At 43.6% G+C, this 21,442-nt stretch overlaps 1 protein-coding gene across 1 annotated transcript in view; it reads right to left on the minus strand.

Annotated features, from left to right (window-relative positions):
• Positions 1–1,622: 1,622 nt before the first annotated feature.
• Positions 1,623–21,442, minus strand: part of TMPRSS13 (transmembrane serine protease 13) — a 51,216-nt gene continuing 31,396 nt past the window's right edge. Inside the window, exons 4-13 of the mRNA XM_077257447.1 lie at positions 19,398–19,520; positions 17,492–17,624; positions 16,206–16,304; positions 16,061–16,104; positions 14,906–15,080; positions 12,037–12,203; positions 6,592–6,690; positions 5,022–5,164; positions 3,645–3,797; positions 1,623–2,567 (exon numbers count right to left, since the gene is read on the minus strand). Of these exons, the coding sequence (XP_077113562.1) occupies positions 2,550–2,567; positions 3,645–3,797; positions 5,022–5,164; positions 6,592–6,690; positions 12,037–12,203; positions 14,906–15,080; positions 16,061–16,104; positions 16,206–16,304; positions 17,492–17,624; positions 19,398–19,520 (1,154 nt within the window). The 3' untranslated portion in view covers positions 1,623–2,549. The remainder of the gene's footprint in view (positions 2,568–3,644; positions 3,798–5,021; positions 5,165–6,591; positions 6,691–12,036; positions 12,204–14,905; positions 15,081–16,060; positions 16,105–16,205; positions 16,305–17,491; positions 17,625–19,397; positions 19,521–21,442) is intronic.

Here is a 21,442-nt window from a genome sequence, read left to right on the forward strand (position 1 = left end):
TTACGATCTCGCTGTGTCTGACACGCTACTGCCATCAGGGACCCCGCTGAGAATCGTACGTCGTAGCAGATCGTTTGAAACTTTATTTCGTCGTCAAGTGTCCCGCTGTGGCGGCATGATCGCAGCGTGTAAAAAGGTGTGCACGATATTCCCAATGTCCCGTATGACTTCTACATCGCAACTACATCATGAAATTATCGCTCCAGCGCCGTGCATTGCAAAGTGTGACCGCAGTCTACGACGCTGGAGCGATAATCAAGCGACGCTGCAACGTCACGGATCGTGCTGTTGTAGCGACCAAAGTGCCACTGTGTGACAGTACCCTAGGTTCTGTGGTTGCAATCCAGGGGTCTTTGCAGCAAAGTCCAGTTCTCTTGTATAGGGATAAAAGATTGAACATGGTTGTGTCCCTGGGACCAGCTGAATGGACCTGCTTCCATTATGTCTGCCCATGGAAGCTGTGTTTGAGTTGTGCATAACAGTAAAGCATAGGAGAGAATTATTTTTATCAAGGGTGAAATCAGTAGTGAATATAAAATCCTTAAAAATCATATTTTATTAAGTTTAGCATTGTGAGGACCTCAGATCATAACAGCTTGCTAGTCAACAAATGTAGATACAGATATATAAATACATTATACAAAGATACACTGACATTTTCGTATGCATTCAAATCCTGGCTGTGTCATATTCATTCTGGATTAGTTATCCCAGGTATTATCCCAATTATTGGGACCATACAACCCTATAGTGTCCCCGAGGCGGTCTCTGCCTAGCAGCAGAGGTCGGCACCCTATTACACGAGGCTTGGCGCCCCGCTCCACTGTGACTCGCCCTTACTCGCCCTATTTATTCCCTTGATGCTAGGGTAAACAACATTCTATTCTAGACAAAGTAATCCTATTCTATAGTAATGAAGCACACCCAATAAAAGATTAAAGACTTATCATTTAGTTGTTCTGTTATGATGTCAGTCTCTACAGCTCATGCCTCAACCTGTTTCTCCATGTGCAGAATCAACAGGTACAAAAAGTAATGACAGACATTAGATGCAGGATGATGGTGTGCCCATTGTGATACAATCATGTGATAATTGGGATAATACCTAGGATAACTAATCCTGAATGAATATGACACATTATATCTTTGTACACTTTTATATATTTATTATTTATTATGCGTTATTTACAATGCATTTATATATCTGTATCTATATTTGATGACTGCAAGAATCTATGGGAATGATCTGACTCCACACTAAGATACGTCATTATATCTGTATCCAATCTGCCAGTCTATGCTTGTATCTGCATCTACTGATTGTTGGAATTTATTTTCCAGAACATCTTTTATGATAGAAAGTCTTGTTGACACAAAAAAGTGATGAGATCGGCAGCCTGATCACTTGCTATATAAGTAAGGTACATACATTTATAAGAACTGTAGCAAGCTGTTATGATCTTAGATCCTCACAATGCACTGGGGTTTGGGTGCAGTTTTATCTAAACTTAATAAAATATGATTTTTAATGGTTTTATGTGCACTACTGATTGTGCATAGCAGCAATTTCATAAGACTCTGAGCGAAAAGGCGACCAACGCAGAATTGCACCACCAAGACATCTATGAAAATACATTTATTACAGATTTCTCAAAACATAATTAATTTAATCGTATTTACTATTAATATACAAGATGCAGAAGTTCAAGTAATCTGCACATGATATGGCGAGACGCTGACCATTTTGCAGTCTGTTTAGTAGCAGATGGATTACTAAGAGTCATTATGAACAATGGCAATAGCTTTCCTCCAAGACTGGTGATATACTACTATCCACATATATATGTATATCCAATATGTGCCAAACCATTGCCAACCCTGCTCTTCTTTGCACCAGACCCCCTGAGCTAACTTTCAGATGTTCCAGATCACCCCTTCCCCAACTTCATGCTGCCATATTGCAATTTTCCCTAAATTTTCCAGCTTTGCATCCATGTCTTGTTCTGCAATCGCTTCCAACTCCCATCATCAATACATAGAGAGGTTGTCTGCATTTCAGTCCTTTTTTTTGTTAGCCCCGATCACGGATCGATCTCCTGCTAATGATCAGCGAGAAAAAGTGTCACATTTCTTTGCAGTGCCACTTCTGGGGGAAACAAAATATTTTCCCAGCTGAATCAACAAGCTCCTGTGTAAGGCACGATCTCGGTGGGTCCTCCAAAATGAGAGATGTTGCATCTCAGAATTTTAAAGTTTGGATCTAAACTTTATTTTTTTTACATCTAAGAGGAAAACTAAGATCCTAGACACAAACTATTACATGACTGCAAATCTTTTGGCGTCTCCATTCTGGCTACAGTATGTACTCTTGCACACTTCCTCGCCTTCGACTCTTGGTTATTTCTTCTTATGGCATTTTGATTCAGAGTATATTGAATGCTACTATGTGTCCATGTCTTATAAATACCCCTCCTCACATTTTTCCCCTCTACTGTAGTTCTTCTGTGTCACAGTGAAGTGAGTCCTCTTCCTCCACTGCACTTTTAGGGTCACCGATTCCTCTCCATCTGTAAAAAGATGGATATTGATGATCATAAATTCCTCCAAAACATGATTCCTATTACTAGTTATTGATGCAGGTGGATAGAAAATTCTACATTTTTTAAATCACGATCAATAAATAATGAAAAAAGTCAGCTGTATCGCTCCAGCAGGTGCATCCAGCACTCGGTCTAAAATCCTCTATACATTATTAGCTCTAACACATAGTAAAAAAATGGAAAAACCTCATTTTGAGCCATATATACGTTTTCATTTATGCTATTTTATGCTTTTAGTCTTAGTAATTAGTACTGAAGGCTTCCTTCTCTCTTGTGAAGATATTTCTAGATTTTTACCTATTAAAATATTTTAACTAATATTTTTTAACTTTCTATTATGCTAGTGAAGCAATTCACTAGAAAAGCTAAAAATTGCCACTGACCCTTCCGGTTCCTGTAAAGACTAGAAACCCTGACCCGTGCAGTCCCCAGTGGTACCTGCGTGATCAGAGATATCCCTAACCACAGCCTAGAAGATGGCAGCTCGGACCTACACTGCCTGAAAGGCTGTCGAGTGCTTCATGTTCGTCCTAAAGAACCAGAGGGCAGAGCAGAGTGTGAATTACCAACAAAAGGGAAAGTGTACTGAAAAAAAAGAAAGATCCCGGAGTGAGTAAACTAAACCACAAAATACAAAATAAAGTATTAAGTAAGTACTGTTAGCTAATATGCTGCCTACTTGTCCTAAAAGGAAACAAGATAGGTGCAGAGTAAATAACAGAAACAGCTAAGAGATAAACCCTAGCTGGTATTTCACTGACTGGTTTTAAACCACAGCAGAATGTTTGAACATCGACATGAAACGATCACCATCAGGAAATGTCATCAGGGAGATATAACATAAAGCCGCACCCGAAAGGTGATAAACCAGACAAATGAATACCTGTGCTAAACAGGATGCAGTCAGAATAACAAAACCTAAATACGTGGAGAAAAGGTGTGTTTGCTGTGGCTTGGCAGACAGAGAAGACAATGATAAAACACAGGCTCAAGGGTACGAACCCAGGAGCAGGACACTTTCTTCTTACAAGTGTTCTTTCTTACCTCCATTTTGATATATATCCATTGCAGGATCTCAGTAACACGAGTATACACCCCAGGTTTATTAGGCTGTCCACATCCAGTGCCCCAACTTGTCACCCCAGCCAGGTACCAGCGATCCTCCTGCATACAAACCAGGGGTCCTCCACTGTCCCCCTGAAAACAATTGACAGAAAGTATAGACTCATATACACTGCACAAAATGGCTGTATTATATATATGATTATATAATATTATTTACTCTACTCATTATCTGGCCATTATTTTAGTCCACACCATCCTGAAGTATATTTGTTAATGAGTAGGGGCCTGAAAAATAAGCCATACGGGACCAAAAAATAAACACTTTAAGTGTAACACTTTAGTTTGTCACTTAACTTTTTTGGCTTTTGGTTTTCATTGATATTTATTGTGTGAAATTCTTCAAAATGTTTGCGCCAAAATCAACCATTTTGCAAAATAATCGAAAATTTGCAACCAAATAGCTGGAGTAGAAAAAATCACTCCAAGGCAGAGACTGGAGTACATTTGCATATAATTTTGCAACTTTTTTAAAAAGTTGCAATTGGTAAATTAGTCAAAAACATCTGGAAATTCCAAACACACACACACAGTGACAAACAAAAAAAAGCAAGACAAGAAGGGGGATATTAGCTCAACACTTCAGGTATTTTCACAACCACATAGTACTTGGGATGGCAGCAGGCCCATCGGCTTATTGAGGCAAAGTATCCGAAAAAAGAAAATTGGTGCAAAATCCAATTTAAGAGAAACTTCGGTATTCTTTTATTTAGTATCGATTAAAATTCAAAGGGCATTGTGGTGATGATACAATGTTATGAATAAGACCTTAATGTAAAAAATGCGTCAAACACTATGTAACGCCACGATGCCCTTTGAATTTTAATGGATGCTAAATTAAAGAATATTTTCCATTCACTCTGGATTTTGTGGACAATTTTCTTTTTTTGGATTAAAAAAAAAAACGTTGAGCACATAAAACTGACTTAAAAAAAGATGCAAATTAAAAGTAGAATGAAAAACAAGAGAAAAACACAAAAAATGGATTAAAAAAGGTGCAAGTGGAATGATGAATCGGGCTCTTTATTTTAGGCGTATGCAAAAATAATAGCAAAATAGAGAAAAAGAATCAGCAACTTGACATGCCATGATGGGAAAAGAAGTTATGTTCTGTGAGTAGTGAGGGACCATCAGTGCAGTTTGGATGGAGACTATTGGTGATCGGTTCCTGTTATTGCCTTTGTCCCAAAAAACAGGGGAATATTAGAGGTGATGGTAGAAGAGGCCGTGGCCTTGGTGCAGTCTCTGTTCGCTCTTTTTGTCGTTGCACTTCTGAGGTCGTCCGCTTGCAGTACGTACCTGGCAGGAATCTCTTCCCCCCCGGAGGTCGCCGGCACACATCATCCTGTTAGTAATGTCACCATTGTAAACGCTCGTACTGTTACACACAGGAGTACTAATAATATACACCTCCGTATTCATCAGCACCGGGGATGTATCCTCTGCAACACAGAAAACATGGAGATTACTTGTCATTATCGGCCTGCTCTTAAAGTGTCCATACACCTCATATAGTGGCTGACCAAATAGTTATCTCACCCACTACCTACACACTAGACAAAGGTAAGGACGAGATGACCCATACACATGCACTCCCAACTCAGGGAGGGTCAGGAGACCCCCAAACACATTCACTCCCAACTCGGGGAGGGTCAGGAGACCCCATACACATGCATTCCCAACTCAGGGAGAGTCAAGAGACCCCCATACACATGCACTCCCAACTCGGGGAGGGTCAGGAGACCCCCAAACACATGCACTCCCAACTCAGGGAGGGTCAAGAGACTCCCATACACATGCACTCCCAACTCGGGGAGGGTCAGGAGACCCCCATACACATGCACTCCCAACTTGGGGAGGGTCAGGAGACCCCCATACACATGCACTCCCTACTCAGGGAGGGTCAGGAGACCTCCATACACATGCATTCCCAAATCAGAGAGGGTTGGGAGACCCCATACCCATGCACTACCAACTTGAGGATGGTCAGGAGACTCCATACACATGCACTCCCAACACGGGGAGGGTCAGGAGACCCCCATACACATGCACTCCCAACTCGGGGAGGGTCAGGAGACCCCCATACACATGCACTCCCAACTCAGGGAGGGTCAGGAGACCCCCATACACATGCACTCCCAACTTGAGGATGGTCAGGAGACCCCCATACACATGCACTCCCAACTCGAGGATTGTCGGGAGTCTCCCATACATATGCATTTCTAACTCGGCGAGGGTCAGGAGACCCCATACACATGCACTCCCAACTCGGGGAGGGTCAGGAGACCCCATACACATGCACTCTCATCTTGAGGATGGTCAGTAGACCCCATACGCATGCACTCTCAATCAGGGAGGATTGGGAAGCCCCATAAACATGCAGTCGAAATCAGGGAGGATTGGGAAGCCCCAATACACATGCACTTTCAATTCAGGGAGTGTCTGGAGGTCCCATACACTTGCATTTCCCACTCGAGGAGGGTCGGGAGTCTCCACACACATGCAATCTCAACTCGGAGAGGGTCGGGAGGCCAAATACACATTCATTTTTAATTTGGGGAACATTGAGAAGCTCTCTTACCCATGCACCGTGAATTCAGGAAGGGTCGGGAGACCCTATACACATGGAATCTCGACTTGTGGAGAGTCAGGAATGACTCCCGCACAATCCTCCACATGCTATAATGGCCCCCATAGCACTCCAAATAGTATAATGCCTCTGCATACATATGATACGGGTGGAGACATGCGGATAGAATGAGCATAAGAATAGTGTGGTGGTCTATCTACTCCTTCCCACAAGCACAAGCGCCCTCGGTTTATGAAAGATGTCTGACCACTTGTGCCACTGTTATCTTATGTTACTTACTCGAAGAGGCGACAGTTTTTCCAAAGCCGCTAATCCAGCATCGGGTGTTAGGGTTAAACGTCTGCCGGATCATTGGAAGGCAGGCAGGCTGAACCACAGCTAGAAGACATATCAAGAGGAAATCAAATTATTTTTCATAAATGATTCTGCAAACTTTTAAAAGTCTAGGCTCAGAATTTGCACAAGAAACTTATTATTTAAGATGCAGCAGAAACAGGGGTGTACATAGAAATTATGGGGCACCATAGCAAAAGTCCTAATTGGGCCCAATCAAGGAAAAAACATTCGGCGGGGGCACAGAAGAGCATATAGTACAATTTTGCAACCCCTAGAAAGTAATTTTGTCCCTATAGAAGCCACTTAGTGTTCCCACACATTATAATGGCCCCCACTAGCACTCCCAACAGTATAATGGACACATAGCCCACTGGACAGTAAAAAAGTTCCCACACAACCCTCCACACAGTATATTGCCCCCCGCACAACCCTCCACACAGTATAATACCCCCCACAACCCTCCACACAGTATAATAACCCCCATAGCACTCCAAGTAGTATGATGGCTCACCAAGTAGCATGATGGCCGCACATAACCCTCCAAATAGTATGATGACCCCACAAATAGCCCTCCCCATAGTATGATAGCCCCAAAAATAGCATGGTAGCCCCACAAATAGCCCTCCACATAGTATGATGGCCCCACAAATAGCCCTCCACATAGTATGATAGCCTCACAAATAGCATGATAGCTCCACAAATAGTATGATGGCCCCACAAATAGCCCTCCATTTAGTATGATGGCCCCACAAATAGCCCTCCACATAGTATGACGGATCCACAAATAGCCCTCCACATAGTATGATGGCCCCAAAAATAACCCACCACATAGTATGAAGGCCCCACAAATAGCCCACCACATAGTATGATGGCCCCACAAATAGTCCACCACATAGTATGATGGCCCCACAAATAGTCCTCCACATAGTATGATGGCCACATAAATAGCCCACCACATAGTATGATGGCCCCACAAATAGTCCTCCACATAGTATGATGGCCCCACAAATAGCCCACCACATAGTATGATGGCCACATAAATAGCCCACCACATACTATGATGGCCCCACAAATAGCCCTCCACATAGTATGATAGCCTCACAAATAGCATGATAGCTCCACAAATAGTATGATGGCCCCACAAATAGCCCTCCATTTAGTATGATGGCCCCACAAATAGCCCTCCACATAGTATGACGGATCCACAAATAGCCCTCCACATAGTATGATGGCCCCAAAAATAACCCACCACATAGTATGAAGGCCCCACAAATAGCCCACCACATAGTATGATGGCCCCACAAATAGTCCACCACATAGTATGATGGCCCCACAAATAGTCCTCCACATAGTATGATGGCCACATAAATAGCCCACCACATAGTATGATGGCCCCACAAATAGTCCTCCAGATAGTATGATGGCCCCACAAATAGCCCACCACATAGTATGATGGCCACATAAATAGCCCACCACATACTATGATGGCCCCACAAATAGTCCTCCACATAGTATGATGTCCCCACATATAGCCCACCACATAGTATGATGGCCCCACAAATAGCCCACCACATAGCATGGTGGCCCCACAAATAGCCCACTACATAGTATGATGGCTGCATAAATAGCCCACCACATAGTATGATGGCCCAACATATTGCACAGAAACATAGTATGATGGCCCCACAAGTAGCTCACCACATAGTATGATGGCCCCACAAATAGTTTAGGAAACTAAGTAGAATATTAAACTAAGGTTCAAAAACTAAGCAAAATCAAAAAACCTTATATATTCAGATCCTGGATAAAACCAATTCTTTATTTATATCTCTAAAAACATAAACCACTAACAATCAACACCCAAGCAACCGTGCTGGACTGAAACTGCCCCTTACACTATGTATCCTGAATTGCCCTGCCTTGCAGCGGAGGTTGGCACCCTAGACAAATAAACGAGATAGGCGCCCCCGCTCAACGTCGGCTATCCACTATTTCTCCTATCTGTCATCTATACAATGTGGTACATTTATGCCATCATTCTGACAGCAATAGATAAAGGAAAATCTTGCCAACTAATATTTCAGGGCATTGATGGCAGCTAATCACCAGTGTGATAGAGGTGCAAGACACCATACCATAAAGTGCAAAAAACAGTGCTAAACATACACCAAATACCTCGCTATGACTGCTCCCTGCCAATCTGACTCCTGCCTGCCAGTGGGGGTTGGCACCCTACTGTGAAGCGGATATGGTGCCCCCACTCCACGTCGGCTGGCCCTAAGAGCAAGCCCTACAAGTACTACTTATCACCACATGGTGTCTCACACACGATATGGCCCCAACAGCTTTTTTATGGCCAAACACCTAGGCTTCAGGCAGGAGATATGGGTACAGTATTGATGCATAACTGTGACCCCATTCTATAATTTACATATATGACAGTTATAGTAGCCAGGTACTTATCATTTCTGATGTATTCAAATGCCTCGACGCGTTTCACCAATGTGGCTCATCAGGAGGCTTAGATAGACAGATGCTGCAGCTATTGCCATTGTGGTGATAAGTAGTACTTGTAGGGCTTGCTCTTAGGGCCAGCTGACGTGGAGTGGGGGCACCATATCCGCTTCACAGTAGGGTGCCAACCCCCACTGGCAGGCAGGAGTCAGATTGGCAGGGAGCAGTCATAGCGAGGTATTTGGTGCATGTTTAGCACTGTTTTTTGCACTTTATGGTATGGTGTCTTGCACCTCTATCACACTGGTGATTAGCTGCCATCAATGCCCTGAAATATTAGTTGGCAAGATTTTCCTTTATCTATTGCTGTCAGAATGATGGCATAAATGTACCACATTGTATAGATGACAGATAGGAGAAATAGTGGATAGCCGACGTTGAGCGGGGGCGCCTATCTCGTTTATTTGTCTAGGGTGCCAACCTCCGCTGCAAGGCAGGGCAATTCAGGATACATAGTGTAAGGGGCAGTTTCAGTCCAGCACGGTTGCTTGTGTGTTGATTGTTAGTGTTTTATGTTTTTAGAGATATAAATAAAGAATTGGTTTTATCCAGGATCTGAATATATAAGGTTTTTTGATTTTCCCCACAAATAGTTTACCACATAGTATGATGGCCACACAAATAGCCTACCACATAGTATGATGGCCCCACAAATAGTCCTCCACATAGTATGAATGCCCCACAAATAGTCCTCCACATAGTATGATGGCCCCACAAATAGCCCACCACATAGTATGATGGCCCCACAAATAGTCCACCACATAGTATGATGGCCACATAAATAGCCCACCACGTAGCATGATGGCCCCACAAATAGTCCTCCACATAGTATGAATGCCCCACAAATAGTCCTCCACATAGTATGATGGCCACACAAATAGCCTACCACATAGTATGATGGCCCCACAAATAGTCCTCCACATAGTATGAATGCCCCACAAATAGTCCTCCACATAGTATGATGGCCCCACAAATAGCCCACCACATAGTATGATGGCCCCACAAATAGTCCACCACATAGTATGATGGCCACATAAATAGCCCACCACATAGCATGATGGCCCCACAAATAGTCCTCCACATAGTATGAATGCCCCACAAATAGTCCTCCACATAGTATGATGGCCCCACAAATAGCTCACTTCATAGTATGATGGCTGCATAAATAGCCCACCATATAGTATGATGGCCCCACAAACTGCACAGAAACATAGTATGATGGCCCCACAAATAGCCCACCACATAGTATGATGGCCCTACAAATAGCCCACCACATAGTATGATGGCCCCACAAATAGTCCTCCACATAGTATGATGGCCCCACAAATAGCCAAACCACATAGTATGATTGCCCCACAAATAGTCCTCCACATGGTATGATGGCTGCATAAATAGTCCACCACATAGTATGATGGCCCCACAAATAGTCCTCCGCATAGTATGATGGCCCCACAAATAGTCCTCCACATAGTATGATGGCCGCATAAATAGCCCACCATATAGATGGCCCCACAAATTGCCCACCACAAAGTATGATGGCCCCACAAATAGCCCTCCACATAGTATGATGGCCCCACAAATAGCCCACCACATAGTATGATGGCCCCACAAATAGCCCACCACATAGTATGATTGCCCCACAAATAGCCCACCACATAGTATGATGGCCCCACAAATAGTCCACTACATAGTATGATGGCCACATAAATAGCCCACCACATAGTATGATGGCCCCACAAATAGTCCTCCACATAGTATGATGGCCCCACAAATAGTCCTCCACATAGTACGATGGCCCCACAAATAGCCAAACCACATAGCATGATGGCCCAACAAATAGTCCTCCACATAGTATGATGGCCCCACAAATAGTCCTCCACATAGTATGATTGCCCCACAAATAGTCCTTCACATAGTATGATGGCCCCACAAATAGTCCCCCACATAGTATGATGGCTGCATACATAGTCCACCACATAGTATGATGGCCCCACAAATAGTCCTCCACATAGTATAATGGCCTCACAAATAGCCCACCATATAGTATGATGGCCCCACAAATAGCCAAACCACATAGCATGATGGCCCAACAAATAGTCCTCCACATAGTATGATGGCCCCACAAATAGTCCTCCACATAGTATGATTGCCCCACAAATAGTCCTTCACATAGTATGATGGCCCCACAAATAGTCCCCCACATAGTATGATGGCCCCACAAATAGTCCTCCACATAGTATAATGGCCTCACAAATAGCCCACCATATAGTATGATGGCCCCACAAATAGCCCACCACATAGTATGATGGCCCTACAAACAGCCCACCACATAGTAGGATGGCCACATAAATAGAAAAAAATCTAAAACACTCACCTCTCTCAGTTCCCCCGCTGCTGGGGTCTCTGCAGCCTGTGGTCTGGGTCTGCACTGCTCAGTAAAATGATGTAATGACACCTTTGTGCCCATTGTGCTGAGACATCACACAAACAGGGAGAATGACGGAGGAGGCATATTCAGCAAATGGCTCCCTCCTCCATCATTAATTTCATCTGTATCTGCACCCAGGATGTGGATACAGTTGAAAGTCGAGCGGAGGGGGCAGGAGATGGCGCTGGCACCGGGCTCCCCAGACTCTCGGGCCCTGTAGCAGCCGCATGGTCTGCCGTTATCAGCTGTACCCCACTGGGAAGAAATCCATAAATGAAACTCAGATTTCTGCAGCGGATTAGCACGTGCACAGTGTAGAGAAATTTGCTCCATCCAATAATAATAATCATCATTATCCCGAGCAGATATTTTCCAGAGTGTGCTGACGGAGCAAAAATAATAAAATAATTCAATGACTGAAACACAAATATCTATTTTTCTTTTACCTGTGAAAGTCAGCGGGTTACTTAATTTCAGCAAGACCACATCAAAGTCATCCGTGCGGTCGTTATAGTTCTCGTGCCTAATCACAGCCGCGATAGATGACACGATGCCAGACTCGGCCAGATTGACCGTGCCGGTCACTATCCTCCAGTAATGAAGGGGATCTTTACTGTTGGGAGAAATCGGATGTGTTCAATCAACGAAGTTATGCAACAGTCTTAAAAGAAAATAAAAAAAAAAAGTGTGCACATAGCCTCTACAAAGAAGAAAAAGAATATTGCCCCTTTAAAGATCTTTGCCAATTCACCGAGGGCTCATTCAAACGTTGGTGCAAATTCATCTGAAAATGGACCAAAATGTATGGACTGGCCACGGCTCTTCCGACCCAAGCATGGTAGCCTTATAGAAATATACGAAGCTGTCATGCAACCCACAGCCAGTCGGACCGCTGACCGATTTGCCCGAACGTCTGAATGAGCCCTATGGCTGTAAGGAAAACTTAAAAGGAGAGAACATGATCTTTAGTGCCACCTGATGGAGATAACAATCCTAGAAGTTAATATTGACCCTATGAAAAGCTTTGCCACATGACTTTACTCCAAAATGAAAAGGTCTCCATTTGCAGACAGCTGTTTCAGCATTCTTGCTCCTCATCAGTGAAATGTAAAAGACTGGTTGGCTGGGTGAAGGGTCTTTGACAAAGCTGTGGGAGATAACTTTCTCCTTGTTAAGAGCACCAGATCTGCATAGGAAGACCTATAGGACAAGACAAGATGCCACTTTGCACTGATGAGAGTTACAAATCCCAAAACAGCTGTCTGCACATGGGTGTCTTTTCCTTTTGGAGAAGATTCTGGTTTGGCTTTTGTCCTAAGTTATGTGTCAACGATCTTTATAGGGTCAATATTGACTTCTAGCAGTGCTGCCAATACTTGATACTCTATTCTGTTCCTCTTTTCATCCAGGTATAACACGATAACAATAAACTTTTTCTAAAAGAGACATAGGGTAACGCATGAGGTTGGCCTTCCTTCCATATCATGTTTTGGACATAGATCCCTAAGAGGCCATTACTTTATTACTTTGGGTCATTGGACCCACGATCACACCAAGACTTGTGACCAAAGGAGACTCTTGATACCACCCAAAGGAGGCTCTCGATCACCACCTAAAGGAGGCTCTCGATCATCAACTAACGGAGACTCTTGATCACCACCTTAAGGAGGCTCTCGATCACCACCTTAAAAAGGTTCTCGATCATTTCCTAAAGGAGGCTCTCAATCACCACCTGAAGAAAGCTCTCAATCAAAACCTAAAAAAGGCCACAGATCCCTAAGTGGCCATTAGTTTGTGTTATTTGACCCATGATCACACCAAGACCATTGACCAAAGGAGTCTCTCGATCACCATCTAAAGGAGGCTCTCGATCACTACCTTAAAGGAGGCTCTCGATTACAATCTAAGGGAGGATCTCGATCACAACCTAAAGGAGGCTCTCGATCACCTCCTGAAGGAGGCTCTCTATCACAACCTAAAGTAGACTCTCAATCATCACCTAAAGGAGGCTCTTGATCACCACCTAAAGGAGGCTCTCGATCACCACCTTAAAAAGGCTTTCAATCATTTATTAAAGGAGGCTCTCAATCATCACCTGAAGAAAGCTCTCAATCACCACCTAATGGAGGCCATAGATCCCTAAGAGGCCATTTGTTTTGGTCATTGGACCCATGATCACACCAAGACTTGTGACCAAAGGAGGTTCTCAATCACTACCTAAAGAAAGCTTTTAATCATTACCTAAAGGAGGCTCTCAATCACCACCTAAACGAGGCTCTCAATCACCACCTAAAGGAGGCTCTTGATCACAACGTAAAGGAGGCTCTTGATTACAACCTAAAGGAGACTCTCAATCACAACCTAAAGGAGGCTCTTGATCACCAACTAAAGGAGGCTCTCAATCACCACATAAAGGAGGATCTCGATCACCACTTAAAGGAGGCTCTCAATCACCACCTATAGGAGGGTCTCAATCACCACCTAAAGGAGGCTCTCAATCACCACCTAAAGGAGGCTTTCAATCACCCCCTAAAGAAAGCTTTTAATCAACAACTAAAGGAGGCTCTCAATCACCACCTAAAGGAGGCTCTCAATCACCACCTAAAGGAGTCTCTTGATCACAACCTAAAGGAGGCTCTTGATTACAACCTAAGGGAGACTCTCGATCACAACCTAAAGGAGGCTCTCAATCACAACTTAAAGGAGGCTCTCGATCACCACTTAAAGGAGGCTCTCAATCACCACCTAAAGGAGGCTCTCAATCACCACCTAAAGGAGGCTCTCAATCACCACCTAAAGGAGTCTCTTGATCACAACCTAAAGGAGGCTCTTGATTACAACCTAAGGGAGACTCTCGATCACAACCTAAAAGAGGCTGTTGATCACCACTTAAAGGAGGCTCTCGATCACCACTTAAAAGAGGCCCTCAATCACCACCTATAGGAGGCTCTCAATCACCACCTAAAGGAGGCTCTCAATCACCACCTATAGGAGGCTCTCAATCACCACCTAAAGGAGGCTCTCAATCACCACCTAAGGAGGCTCTCAATCACCACCCAAAGGAGGCTCTCGATCACCACCTAAAAAATTATCTTGATCACAACCTAAAGGAGGCTCCTAAAAACCTAAAGGCAAGCACATCCAAAAAAATTCCTGTGCCTAATAACACAGTGCTCCAAAGATTGATGGGGTGTAGACACCAAAAGGAGATTGGTTCTAACTGAGACACTTGTAAGTGTGTTGTATGTACATCACAAACCCTTCCCATAGTACATATTCATAGGATTGAATCAAAACAGTCCGTCCTCTATTTACCCGGTGAAGCAGTGAGCTGCAGACAGCACATACTGGTTGTTCATGATTGTCCCTCCACATACATGCTCATATTGTCTCTCTGTGCGGATCTGCAAGCTCGCTTGCCAAGGCCAGTCACCAAGGTTGGCTTCGGTACCGCCGATGATCCTGCTGCTCTTCTTCTGCTGCCCACAGTCTGTAGAGTAAATAATTCATTGTTAAATGAAGAAATGAGATAAATCCTCCAAGAATAACGAATCAATAACCCGCCGACCTGTGCATCTTCTGCTTTTTAAATGGGAACCTGTTAGCAGGTTTTTAAGACCCAAACTGTCATCTATGAGAAGTCACTGTGATGTTGATTAAATCCATACTTTAATTTTAGTTTTTCAGAGATTCATTGGCAATTTTTTATGCAAATGAGCCGTAAATACATCGGGATTGGCACTGCACTTACAGCTCTCCAACCTCTTTCCTTCTTTCCCTGCCCACTGCCGGCCTCCTGTCAGTGACTAGCCAGTCACTCTTGTGTCCCCTGCCCGAGATCTGGCACATCTTTCCCTGGAGGCTTGCGTGCCCAGTAAGGTCCTGATTATTCATGAGCGAGCATGCTCGGATGATATCAGAGTATCTTGTAGTGCTTGTATATTATGTTCGAGTCCGCGCGGCTGCATGATTTGCGGCTGTTAGACATGGATTGCCTGTTTGGTAGGGAATCCCAGCGAGTGTTGAGGCTGTCTAACAGCCACAAATCATGCAGCCGCGCAGACTCGAACATAATATACGAGCACTACAAAGTACTCGTATACCACCCGAGCATGTTCGCTCATCGCTAGTCCTGATAATTTTTTGAGAGCCGGACTATCGTTCCGTGCTTGCGCCGCCCGAGAGAATACAGTAATGGCAAAAGTGAACTATCAGAGGAGGCAGATGGCGAGTAGGGAAACGGGCAGTGTGGACGAGTGCCACAGTCTCTGGCGGCACGGCCACGTCTGAGGTCATGTAGGCCTTCTCAAGCTGATGCAATTTTCTGGGTTTTTTTTGTAAAATTTCAGTGAACATTTTTTCAATGAATTTCCTCAAATTTGCCACTAATTTAGATTTTCTCATCTCTAGCAAATATTTACAGGGCTAGCTTAAGAAGCGTATGTAGCTACAGAGAACTGTGCCTCTTACCTGAGCATCTCACAGACAGGTACTGGCCGCTCGAACAAAATTGACTGAGATAATAGAAAGGGCAAAAATAAATAGTTGTGCAATGAATTACAACTAAAAAGTCAATTAGGAGCTTAATAAAGAGGAAAAAAATAAATATTCATACCTGTCCAGACCTCCTTGTATGGTGTCGGATGGTCTAGAGGCAAAAAGCCCTACATTGTTAGGGTTGTCACTCATGGCCACCGGGGTTACGGTTGGGTTTCTAGAGAGGGACAAAAAATATGATGTCATATAATATAGTAATACGTTGTAGGATGAGCATTAGTAAAAAAAGAAACTCATACTGTAATGCCATAAAGAGGGAAGAATGAGCCAGATCTGTAAAGGGAATTTGTCAGGATGATGGTGGGAACAACATAGAAACGCGCTGTAGCAGCAGAGCCTTCAAAAGGTAAGCACTGCTAAGTTTGTTATTTTCCAAACTTACCTGCCAAAACTACTGAAAATGGACAACCCTTTTAAATGATAAAATGCCTGCCGCACCATCAGGAGAGATCAAGAGGCCAGCACATGACCGCTGCAGCCAATCAGTGTCTTCAGTGGTCACATGCTGCACTACTGATACTAAGGAGAAAGGTGTGCACTCTGGGGGTATGAAGCTGGTGCAGGCTGAACCTGGACTTGATCCAGTAGGCTCATGTATTAGAAGAAACAACCGCACTCAGAGGATGAATTTAGAACGAGTCATATACGTGAAATTTTATTGATGAACACAACAGTAATTAGTAAAAGTGTTGAAGTAACGTTTCGACCCCTTGATGGGTCTTTATCAAACCTCACTTGAAGATGAAAGTAATAGGGAAAGAGGAGGACACCGTCCTAGAGACGGACACAAGCGTTCAAAAAATGATAGAGGGTGTGAGGATCCGGTACGGCACGGACAGGGAACAAAATCCCAAGAGCGACTGTGGGTCTGCAGACAGGGAGATCTGTGGTGGTGTGTCGCACCGTCTATCATTTTTGGAACGCTTGTGTCTGTCTCCAGGACGGCGTCCTCCTCTTTCCCTATTACTTTCATCTTCAAGTGAGGTTTGATAAAGACCCATCAAGGGGTCGAAACGTTACCTCAACACTTTTACTAATTACTGTGGTGTTCATCAATAAAATTTCACGTATATGACACATTCTAAATTCATCCTCTGAGTGCGGTTGTTTCTTCTAATACATGCTGCACTACTGGCATAATTGCTCAGTGATTGGAGCACATGACCATGGAGGACACTGATTGGCTGCAGTGATCACATGTGACATGAGCAAAAAAGGGCAAAAAAGCGGCTAAATGCTCTATAAACAGGGAAAAAGTGGCCAAAAGTCTCAGACAGGTGCACATAGGCGCTCCGCTCAGGACTCATGTGATGAAGAAAATGTCAAAGTTACGTTAATACTCACTCCTGAAAGCCGAAGCGTTGGCACACGTACGAGGCAAAGTTTCTATCCACCCCAGTAGAGCAGACTGGTAACCACAGGTTCTCCTGGTTTCGAGACATGACTTGGAGTTGTGAATTATCCCACATAAAGCGAACTGTTAGGAGTAAAATATCGGGGTCAGGACAATGAAAATGTCCTCTGCTGCGTTCACTTTAAGGCTGGGGTCATCCGAGAAGATCGGCGCGATTATGCTAGTCGCACTATGAACAGTGTGTGATCATAGCGTGAAGATGGAAAAAAAAATTCTCCATCTTCTCCACTGTGTCAGTCCGTGGAAAGGCCACCAAAGGCGCGACAATAACATTGTTTCTTAGGGCCAGCTGTTCAGTTACAGGCAAAAATAACCTGACCCTACTACACAAATTTACTTTTGCTTCTATGTAATATTAGCCTGGCTAGCTTGTAGATTAAATCTTTTTCTGTAAATTGTGAATGAAGTTTATAGAATTAGCACTACTTCACAGGGGGCCTACCGGAGGATCCCCCCCCTTCTCCTATGGGCCAGTCCGAGCCTGGACTCACCTTCGTAATCAGTGCAAATAAAAAAAAGGAAAGCCCATCATGTCCAACTTCGGTTTACAGAGGCAGGACCCTGCCAAAATTGGACTGTGCAGAAGTATTAGCACTTTCTCTAACCTAGACCAATCGAGGCTAAACGCAAAAAAACCCAAAAAACTCTAAACTAAAAGGAACATCCATTAATCCCTTCACTACCCTGGGCTACCTGGGAAGAAGCTATTAACCTATTAATTGTTTTGTTATCAAAGACTTCCAGGGAAGGAACAATTAATTAACATCTCTATTATCATAGCTAGAGATGAAGGCATGTGCCACTCTACTACACTAGACCACCAGGGAAATGTCATTAACCTCTAACATCCTTAAACAGCTAGGGAAGAAGACACAGATTCTACACATTACTCTAGACCACCAGACATTAGCAGACATTAACCTTTCAACTACCCAAAACAGCTAGGGAAGAAGTTACAAATCTATTACTCTAGACCACCAGGAAAAGTGCCATTAACTTCTAACAATCTTAAACAGCTATGGAAGACATCATAGCCTGTAGACATTGCCCTAGACCACCAGGGTAGGTGACATTAATCTTTCAAATACCCTAAATAGCTAGTGAAAAAGTTACAAATCTATTACTCTAGATGACCAGGGAAGTTCTATTAACCTCTAACAACCTTAAACAGGTAGGTAATAAGACAAGAATTCTAGACTCTGCCCTAGACTAACAGGGAAGCAGCCATTAGCCTTTCAACTTCCCTAAATGGCTAAGAAGAAGTTACAAATCTATTACTCTAGACCACCAGGTATGCAACGATAGCCTCTACACTGCCTTTATCAGCAAGGGAAAAATGCTCAAACCCACCTCTTACCCTAGACCACCAGGGACACAGCCATTAATTTCTGCACTACTCTAGGCAGCTAAATAGACACAAACCCCTGAGCTACTATTGCCCTAGATCACCTGGGAAGTGTGCATTTACTCAATAATACCTAATATTTTTTATTGTAACGGAGCTCCGATCAGGAATGAACCAACATAGTCTGGAGTGTTGCTTCTTAGATGTCTACGCTGTTTGTAGAACTCTGTATATTGTTGTTGTAACCATAAAGCCGACCACTGATTAGTCGCGGAGATGTTCTCCATTATATCTCATGGTAGTCATATTATATTGGGCACTCGGGGGGAATCCGATTTTCTTGATATCTCTGTGAACATGTTTTCACCCAAATCTTTGTTTCTAACCACCTAACCACCAGAGGGTTGGACACGATGACCCTGGAGGTCCCTTCCAACTCTAACATTCCGTGATACATTCTTCATATGACAAGTGAAGCAGAGTGACATTACCGCATCCGGCCTCGTCTCCTCCTTCTGAACACTCGGCGATCCCATTGCACAAAGTCTTGTTGGGAAAGCATTTCTCCTTGGGCTGGCCCGATGAACTCGAGCTCCCGAATGCATTAAGTTTATCTGGAAAAAAAGAAGAAAGCAATAATGGTGTCAAGCTCCTGGTGCTGGGCTCATGATGCAGGACATAGTTGTATTACACAGACTGGTTTTATCTGGTGTCACCTCAACATCAATGCCGAGCATGTGTACCGCCAACTCCATCTAACATGTGGCTGCTCCAAATATCTGTAGGATGGAGTTTAACAGATTGATTTCTACTTTAATGTATCGGTAAAGCCTATACACTGCTTTACAGTCCATATAGGAACATGTTTTGGAGGGTTTTGCTCAAGTTGTGTCTTGAGCAGCACACAACTCTCCAGTCTCCTTACTTCCTTGTTGCTGCGGGGGGGGGGGGGGGGCGAGCACTTTTCTCCGAGTGACAGTTCTGGTTCAGTAGCTTTGTCCTACTACTGAGAGACATTAATGGACTGTCACTACTTGTCTACACTGTTATCCCTATATTTGATTTATCACTATATAGAGATACAATACTACTGTGTGTTTCAAGTAACTCAGCAGGGACTTTGTTCCAAACATCTTGGAGAACTAACCACAGATGTTCTGTGTATGAGTCTTGTGCAGATCCTTCTGTTTCTTCTTGTAATTCCAGACAGACTCAAAAATGTAAAGCTCAGGGCTCTCTGGGGTCAGAACTTTACTTCCAAGACTTAACATTCTTATTGACATTGCTGGATGTTTGGGGTCGCTGTTCTGCTGCAGAATTAAATTGGAGCCAATCTGACACCTCCCTGATGGTATTACATGATGGATAAGTATTTGCCTGGATTTCTCGGCATTGAAATCACCTTCTATCCTGCAATAATTTGCTCCTTATCTGTAGCCTATTTTCTCTGCCATTTCGGAAACTGTATTTATTTTCTTTGATTCTTCGATGTCCAAACTGTGAAAATCTGTATACAACCCTTCTCCATCCTTCCTGCTATCTCTAACACTGAGAGAAGGCAGGGAGAAAACAGAGAGAGACCTCAGAACCTGGAGCAAGAGCTCTGACAGATTTGTAACTTTTTTTTGCAGAGCACTCAGCTAGATAAAGCACTTTGACACTCTGTATCAGCTAAATGGTAGTAAATTTGTGATGAAGACTATTTAGAAAGTTGCATAACTTTACATTTAGAAAGCAAGTGAACATTAAAAACAAAATGTGTGAAGGTGTACATAGCCTTTATTCTGTGCCAAGAGTGTCATGTTCCCCTGGAAGACCTGGAGTTAGACGATCATGTCTAGTAATGAATGGCAGGTCTTCTTTAGAGATGGTGTGATTCATGTCCCATATTAAATAAATTTGGTTTCCTCTGTTGCTGAGGAGGCTAATGACCCTTTCTATGCTGGTCAGAATCATGCAGCTCCATTTCAGCTGCTTCTGATCTGGTCATTACCTCTTCCTATAAAAACTGTTCAGACCTTCTTCTCCCTACTGGTGAAAAATTTGTCTTCCTGTGCTGTGTGCTAAAGCTAAGTGTCTGGAGTAGAGTTATTGTAGTGGTGTTCTGTGGTTTGCTGTAGTACGCGTGTGTTTATCTCCTGGTCCCTCTTCCCATTTAGTTTATTCCTCCCTGTCCCTATCCTCCTCTGTTGTGAACTCCGTTTTCAGGCTCCCTCTTGTGGTCACAGATGGTATTGTGTGACTTTGGTTTTTTGGCTCCCCCTGGTGGTTTGGTTTATTATCCTGCGGGTCTGGCTGGATCAGCTGCCTCGTTATTCACCAGGGAGGCTCCTATTTAGCTCTGCTTCACTTCCACTTGTTGCCGGCTGTCAATGTATTCAGTGCTATTCTGATTACTCCTGACTATCTCGTTTTCTGCCTCTTCAGGATAAGCTAAGTTCTGTTTGAATATTTTTTGCTCATCTGCCTGCAATATGATTTCTGTGTATGATGAGTCTAGTCCAGCTTGCTAATATGTGATTTCTTGTTGCTGGTA

This window comes from Ranitomeya variabilis, chromosome 4 (genome assembly GCF_051348905.1).
Source record: "Ranitomeya variabilis isolate aRanVar5 chromosome 4, aRanVar5.hap1, whole genome shotgun sequence".
Classification (NCBI taxonomy): Eukaryota; Metazoa; Chordata; class Amphibia; order Anura; family Dendrobatidae; genus Ranitomeya; species Ranitomeya variabilis.